The sequence below is a fragment of the Lampetra fluviatilis genome, chromosome 25 (assembly GCF_964198595.1).
Source record: "Lampetra fluviatilis chromosome 25, kcLamFluv1.1, whole genome shotgun sequence".
NCBI lineage: Eukaryota > Metazoa > Chordata > Hyperoartia > Petromyzontiformes > Petromyzontidae > Lampetra > Lampetra fluviatilis.
Genome location: NC_136299.1, coordinates 9,063,004 through 9,070,867, shown reverse-complemented (window position 1 = coordinate 9,070,867; position 7,864 = coordinate 9,063,004). Strand labels below are relative to the sequence as shown.

The 7,864-nt window shown below is 60.9% G+C and overlaps 1 protein-coding gene across 1 annotated transcript in view; it reads right to left on the bottom strand.

The window, feature by feature from the left end:
* Nucleotides 1–2,691: 2,691 nt before the first annotated feature.
* LOC144941621 (uncharacterized) overlaps nt 2,692–7,864 on the bottom strand; it is a 14,677-nt gene continuing 9,504 nt past the window's right edge. The window contains exons 2-5 of the mRNA XM_078867940.1: nt 5,541–5,634; nt 4,786–5,115; nt 3,057–4,629; nt 2,692–3,016 (exon numbers count right to left, since the gene is read on the bottom strand). Coding sequence (XP_078724066.1) covers nt 2,692–3,016; nt 3,057–4,629; nt 4,786–5,115; nt 5,541–5,634 — 2,322 coding nt within the window. The remainder of the gene's footprint in view (nt 3,017–3,056; nt 4,630–4,785; nt 5,116–5,540; nt 5,635–7,864) is intronic.

Here is a 7,864-nt window from a genome sequence, read left to right as displayed (position 1 = left end):
TGATGGAGTGGTTGGTGGAGTGGTTTATGGAGTGGTTGGTGGGTTGGTTGGTGGAGTGGTTGATGGAGTGGTTGATGGACTGGTTGATGGGTTGGTTGGTGGAGTGGTTGATGGGCTGGTTGATGGAGTGGTTGATGGACAGGTTGATGGGCTGGTTGGTGGAGTGGTTGATGGACTGGTAGATGGGGGATTCCTTATTGAATAAAGTGATGCGCATTGTACAGTACTCTCATCTTATCCGATACAGAACCCTCATCTTATCCGATACAAAACCCTCATCACATCCGATGCAGAACCCTAAACTCATCCGATACAGAAGGCCGGTTAAATTAATTAAATATTTAGCCGCTCTATCACCTAATCGACGCTATCAGCTACGTAATTATCCATCGGGTCAAGTTCCAGCGTCTTTCTGCGTTTCCCCCCCCCCCCCCCCATATTTTTTACATTGATTGAGCAATTTCTTCCGCACGTAAAAATTCATCAACGTCCCGCGCCAAATCGTCTCCCAGCTCCAGAGCGACGTCGCAAATGAGCGCGCCGCGACACCACGACGAGAAACAACAAAGTAACAACGGTCAAAATAATGTCAACGTCGTCCTCGCAGTAGCAGCAACAGCAGCAGCTTTTGACTGGCCGTCGAACAAAGACGGATCACCGCATCGCGCGGTTTCAGATGCGCTTCCGCGGCCGTCTGGAACGCTCTTCCTTCCGATATTAGGAAGCCGCTGCTGGAGCTACGATACACTTTTACATCCAAATTGAAAACTCGTTTCTTCGGAAACTGCTTGCTAGTTTGCTGTCCTTCCACCGCACCTCCGATTAGCACGTTTGGGCTACGTACAGTGCGAAAGAAGTTCCACGTTCGTACAACTTTTAACGCCGCTGTCAGAATACGTTATTCGCTCCTCGCTCTCGTAGAGAGAGAGAGAGATGGGGACGACTACTCGGAGGCGCCAGGAGGAACCACAGAGAAGCAAGTAAGGCAGCAGCAGCAGTCATGCGGTCAGCCTGTGCCAAATCCCCCACCCCTCCAAGCTCTGTGGTCCTTTAAATGTTAAGATGTTACCAGCCAACCAATGTACAGATGGAACAGGTGGAGTTCACATTCTCGATGGACTGCCGTTCCCTAGTAAGCCACGGTGCATCTCCTCCTCGACGCCCACCCACGGGGAAGGGAGTTTTCGCAACATCTGTGCGGTGATTCACCAACCCCAAGCTGCTGCTGCTGCTGCTGCGGCCACCTCCACAGAGCTGGGTTACAGGCAGCCACGTGCGGCCAACGTAGCCACCTCGACGAAACATCGTTACTCAAAACAACAACAACAGCCGCAACAACAGTGACAACAACAGAAACTAAGCAGCCGTAAATGAAAGACGTACATTTAAATAAACCGAGTGGGCGCGTGACTGATTGGCTAACAGCGACGCGCCGGCTCGCGACGGGCGATTGCATAGCACTAAGCACAATTTTAAGGCTTCTGTAAATTAAATATATATTTTTCAAATTGCCGTTTTGAGAAATTTGGTTCAGAAAGCAGGCAACTTGGTGCAGGGCTTAAGGGACGGGGAGAGAGAGTGGGGTGGGTGGGTGGTACGGACGGGCTACAGACCACCCTTGTCATCATCGTCGTCATCATCTTTATTGATCATCGTGGTCATCAGTCGCTGATCATTGTTTATCGGTGATTTCCGACGCAGCTGCTGGCAGTGGTGAACCCGCGCAGTTCACTTAATACAACTCGACACGTTTGTCGATGACAAGACTGTGTGTGGCCTTAAAAGGAAAACACGTGTGATAAGTCGACGTTTCAGGCAATGATCCTTATTCACTCTACCTCTGTGTGTGTGTGTGCTGTGAATCAGGACCATTGCCCCAAAACGTCACCCATCATGAACGCTGTATTCTTAAGGCTCACGCGGTGTCATCGACTTAACACGTGTCATGTTGATCGTCGTTAATGATCATTAACCTTCCCCATCGATCATCAAAGATGATCACTTAGCATCAGTCATTGCCATCATCGTCGTCGTCGCTACAGTGGCGTTGCTATCAAGTGTGCAGGCGGTGCAATTGCACAGCGGCCCATAGGCCCCGGCCACGGAAAACGTCAGTGGAGAGTGATGTCTGAACAGGCCCTGGGAATCCACCGTTCACCAACACGAACCCACCGGTACGGTGAAGTATGGTCAAACAAACCCTGCAGTACGCCAACCCCCCCCCACCCCCCTGACGACTGACACGTAGCACTGGCATGCATTCATCCATCAGTGGATACAAAATAAGCTTCAACCGATTACTACCATGACTATATTTCTTGTAGTATATAACGGGGTCACGTGATCCGTGCAGGCCAGCCAGCCGCTAGCGGCCGCTACCATTCACCCGCAGAGTTCACGACGAAAATCGATTCTTGAATCGATTGCTTCACCTGGCTCCTGACGGACGGTCGGACACACGCACGCGCACACGCAGCCGTGGGGGGGACGCGACCGACGCGTGCCAACACACGCGCACGCCACGTGGGAGTGCAATGTTACAAACTCAGAAGAATCGTCCGGGCGCGCGTGCGGCAAAACGTCGGGACGTCTCGTCGCACGGCCACGGCAACGCAGCCCTCAGCAGCTGTGGGCCCTCCACAGGCCCCCTCTCCGAGCTCCTCAACCCGAGCAGTCTGTGCATCCGACACGCTACACATCCGTGCTCGTCTTGGCCGCGTCGGCGATCCGCTGCCGGATCTTGCGCTTGACCGCCGACGGCACGGCCCGGACTTGCTGGGAGACCCGGCACGGACCTCGGAGCCCCTCCGCGGAGCTGGAGCTCCGCGGCTCGGCCGAGCCGTCGGCGGGAAATCGGCCCGCCGCTCCGTCCGCCTCGTCGGCGTCGTCGGCGTCGTCCTCGCTCATCTCGGCAATGGCCGAGCGCTGCAGCAGTTCGCCCGGGCAACCGGCGGCCGGGTAGACGTTGGGGTAGCCGGGGCTGGCGTCCGCGTGGCCCCGCACGGCCCACGAGGGGCTCCACGCGCCGTCGCGTGCGCCCCGCCCGCACGAGCCACCGCGGCGGCTCCGGCGGCATTCCGACATCGCTGCCGGCATCGTCGTCGTCGTCGCCGCCTCCTCCTCCTCCTCGAGCAATCTCCATCGTCGAGCACCACCGCCGATGTCCACCGGCTCTGGTTCCGGCAGCGCCGGCGCCGATGCCGCGGACCTCGGACGGGTGCAGCACCAGGCGCCGGCGGTAATCGAACGCCGTCGAGCCGCCCGCGGCCTCCTCCCGTTCCGTCGGTTGGCGCCCGCCGCCCGACACGTCCAGCTCGGAGCTGGCGCGCTCCCCGCTGGTGCGCCGCCGCCGCCCCGGCAGGCGGAAGCTCTGCCGCACGAGCTCCACGCCCTCGCGCAGCCGGTGCCTCTTGGACGACGACGACCGAGCCGCGTTCCCCGGGTGCCGTCGGTCGGAGGCGCCGTCCTCGTGGTCGTCGTCGTCGTCTTGACGGTGGCGGTAGCCGCCCCGCAGGTCCAGCGACTTGGGCAGGGAGCCGGCCCAGCTGCCGTGGCCGAGCTTGCAGATGCGCGCCACGCGCTGCTGGTACTGGGGCCTGCCCAGCTCGCCCTGCTGCCAGCCCAGGGCGCCCACCGTCGGCTCGGCCGCCGCGCCCCACCAGCCGGCGCCGCGCTGCGGGCGCAGGTCCATGGAGACGGAGGCCAGCGCACGGCGCCGGCACTCGCGCTCCCTGTCGGTGGACTGCTGCTGCTGCTGCCGGCTCTTCTGCTGCTGCTGCAGGTTTGGCGATTTCTCCGAAGAGGAGCGACGATCGCCGGCGCCGGGATGGACGTGAGGGCCGGACGCTCTCCATCGCCGCTCGTCATCGTCGCCGCCGCCGCCGCCGTCATCCTCGTCGTCGTCGTGGTAGCGCGAGGTGTCAAAGTGAGCGATGGACGCGGGCCGCACCAGCGCGGGCAGCGTGCCGCCGCGGGGCGAGCGCGCCAGGTTCACGCTGCTGCCGCCCACCGGCGAACCCGCCGCGCCGCCCGCTCTGCCGCCGTACGCCGCGGCCGCCGGCACGGGCGACGCCGCCGCGGCCGCCCCGTGCTTGTACCGCACGCTCAGGTTGGTGATGGGGCGGCTGCGGGCAGCCTCCGCCGACGGAGACGCCGACGTCTTGGCGGCATCGGACGCCTTCCTCTCGACGACGACGGCGGCGGAGGCGCCCGCCCCCGACGTCCTCCTCCGCGTCTTCTGCCCGCGCCTCTTCAGCAGCGCGGCGATGTAGGCGGTCACCTTGTCGGCGCTGGGTGGCGCCGCGTTGGCGGCGCTCCCCTCGTCATCCGCGCCGGCGTCGTCGTGGCGACGGTGGCGGCGGATGCGGCCGCCCGTCGGAGGTTTGCCGTCGGGCGACGCGGCGGCGCCGGCGGCGTCGCGGTCGTCGCCGGCGCCTCGCTGGTGCAGGAATGCGGAGCTCTGCATGGCGATGGCGTGCAGCGGGCTCGGGTAGCGGTACACCTCGGAGCCGTCCCGCGAGCGCAGGTCGCAGCGGAAGCGCGGGTCGGGGTCGCGACCCGGGGCGGAGGTCACGGGGTCGGCGAGCCCGACCGGGGACGTCCGCGCGTCTGAGCCGTCGCCGAGGTCGTCTGCGGAACGAGAGGAAGGAAGATGAGACGCGGAACGCGGACGAGGTGGAGCCGCGCCGGTTGTCTGCGTGGTGGTGGTGGTGGTGGCGAGATGATCATGAGCCACTTCTGAGACCACTTCAAGTGACCTCCGGTCCGAAGCATCGAGGAACTCACACGACGACTGAGGCCTACTCGGCCCGGCTTTGGCTTTCGGTGATCGCTGCTGCTGCTGCTGCTGATGATGCTGCTGCCCTGTCGTTCTTAGGAATGAGGGCAGCTCCACGGCCGATCGAGGCCTCTCCTGGGGCTTAGGACGGGCCGCCGGGCGGCGGAGACGAACGGGGAGCTGCCCCGTCATCGTCGTCGTCGCCACCGGCGCCGCCGTCGATGACGACGGTGTTGACGTCGATGCGGCGTGGGGAGCCGGAGCTGGGCCCGAGCTGGAGATGGAGCTGCAGGAGTTGGAGAGGGACAGGGAACCGTCCTCGCTCATGGAGTAGAAGCCTGTCGCAGGGAGGGAGGAGGGGGCAGCAGGTGGGGTGGTGAGGGTGAGGCGGGGGGGGGCGACAGTGATTACGTTAGTAAACAAATAAACATTGCTGTCATCGGTGATGGACTGGGACTAACATCGGCCCGGGCATTCGTAAAGACACCGGGCCAAATTCGGGATAGGGGCAATTATTGAAGTTTTGTTCAATGGTCTGCGCGTTGCGACGTGACGAGGCGCGATCTCATTGGCCCATCTGGGGCTGGGTCCAGAAAACACAAACGCGGGTCTGGTGAGGAAGAATCTTTGGGGCTGCCGAACATACGGGAGGCGTGATGGCGACCGAGAGCGCAAATAAGCGACGAAGGGCACACGTTGGTTCGAGACGCTCAACACGCGCCGACGCGCTCGCTCGCTCAGCTCAGACCGCGTCGGCGCTCACCGGAGCTGGGTCTGCTGTCGACGTCCGTGCCGTCCGTGTCGACGCGCAGCTCGCTCAGCGGCCGCTCCAGAGCGCACGGCTTCCCCAGTCCACACTGCTGGGAGGCGGAACACGCACGCACACACGGGCAGTTGCTGGGTTAATTCCATTCCTTGCGACGGGTTTGCTGGTGGTGGGCAGATAACACGTGAAGTCAGACGGGTCAAGTTTTATGCTTTTTTGTACCACGTGCTGTTTACAGGCAAACACAACCAGATAAAGATTCCCCACTCACACCGCGTAGCCTTTATCAGTGCTGTGGGCGAGCACCTATGAAGGCCGACACGGCACACGAGGGGGTGGGCAGCGCCACGCCCAAGCCGGCCACCTTTGTGTCCCTGATACCGATGTTTAACACAGCCCCACCAGGTATCCATTTAAGGCTGAGTCGACCTAGGGGAGGCCCAGGACCACCCCACGCGCACACACTCCACACAGTGCTGGATGCTGTTCGGTGGCTTACAGGCAACTTAAGTAAACAGGATTGGTGTGTTCGTGTGTGTGTGGGGGAGCGGTGGTGTAGCGGTTAGCGCGCTGCACTACGAACCCGACCACCCGGGTTCAATTCCCGCTCACGGCCAACACCAGTGACGATTATCTAACCGGTCCTGGGCCCTTTCCCTAGGTCGACTCAGCCTCAAATGAGTACCCGGTGCGATGTGTAAGCATCGCCACGAGGGAGACAAAGGCGGCCGGGCGTGGTGCTGGCCACCCACCCCCTCGTGTGCTGTGCCGTGCCGGCCTTCATAGGTGCTCGCTAACAGCACTTGCCCCTACAGTCTGTTAAGGCTATACGGGAGATCTTTGTCTTTTTTTTAATTCCCGTGTGTGTGTGTTTCCACGCGTGTCTGCGCGCTCTAAGCACTGTGTGTATTCGCGTTTGTGTTCGTCCGCTTGATGCGTCACGCGCGCGCTAAGCAATGTGTATTCGCCCGGTGACAAAATCCCCACCCCCCCCCTAGGTCGGCTCAGCCTTAAACGAGCAAAAGCACGCGCCACTTAGTTCCTGGCTCGCCGGCTGCGGCCTTCAAAGGTTTGCCGAGAGCCGCCTGCGAAGACTGCACGGGGGGGGGGCGGGGTGGAGATGTTCGTCTCGTTGTCGTGAGCGCGGCTCGTGCGGCGTCACGGGGTGGAGCGCGTGGCCGTTGCTAACGCAGAGAGCTCCCTCGTCGTCACAGGTGGGGTGAGGTGGTACAGGTGAGGTGAGGGGGTACAGGTGGGGTGGGTGAGGTGAGATGGGGTGAGGGGGTACAGGTGGGGTGAGGGGGTACAGGTGGGGTGGGGTGAGGGGTACAAGTGGGGTGAGGGGGTACAGGTGGGGTGAGGGGGTACAGGTGGGGTGAGGGGGTACAGGTGGGGTGAGGGGGTACAGGGGGTGAGGGGGTACAGGTGGGGTGAGGGGGTACAGGTGGGGTGAGGGGGTACAGGTGGGGTGAGGGGGTACAGGTGGGGTGAGGGGGGTACAGGTGGGGTGAGGGGGTACAGGTGGGGTGAGGGGGTACAGGTGGGGTGAGGGGGTACAGGTGAGGTGGGGTGAGGGGGTACAGGTGGGGTGGGGGCTGGAATCGGTGAGTGATGATGGAGGTGAAGCGTGGCCCCGACTGATAGAGAACAAGGCCAGAAAATAAACTATAAAATATACAAATGCGATTTACAAGTTAGGTAGAAAATGTGTATTAGTTCAGGTACTGTACTTCACACAGAGCCCGTGTCACTGTGATAGTCACTGCGACGAGATTGTAGAGGCCGGGATGCCAAGATTAAACAAAATAATACGCAAAGAAGCATGTACGATGTCGAATGTACAAGGAAGCCTTCATCCAGCAGTGGATATATCACTGCTCGTGAAGATGTTGTTGATGGTAAGAAAGGTAATGGTGGTGATGATGATGACCACGTGGTGAGCGATGAAGTGAAGCTTCAGCCTTCACCCAGCAGTGTATAGACCACGGCTCGTGATGATGTGGCAACCCAACTCCCACTTCACACGCACATGAGCGACACGTGGATCGATATCGCGCGGTGCATAGCAGCCTCTTTCTCTCTCTCACCCCAAAAGCTTTACACTTTTCTCGTGAAACAAAAATAATCAAATACTATCGCAGAACAGTGGCATTACAGGCTAGGGACTGTTTCACTTTGTACCGCCCAGAGACAGCTGCCACTGGGCAGTCCCCTCGGCTCGTCCACACAGAGCAATCACGGGCCCCTACTGCCAGACGAATTCCCAGCATACAGGCCAGGGGCTGTTACACTTTGTACCGCACAGAGGCAGCTGCCACTGG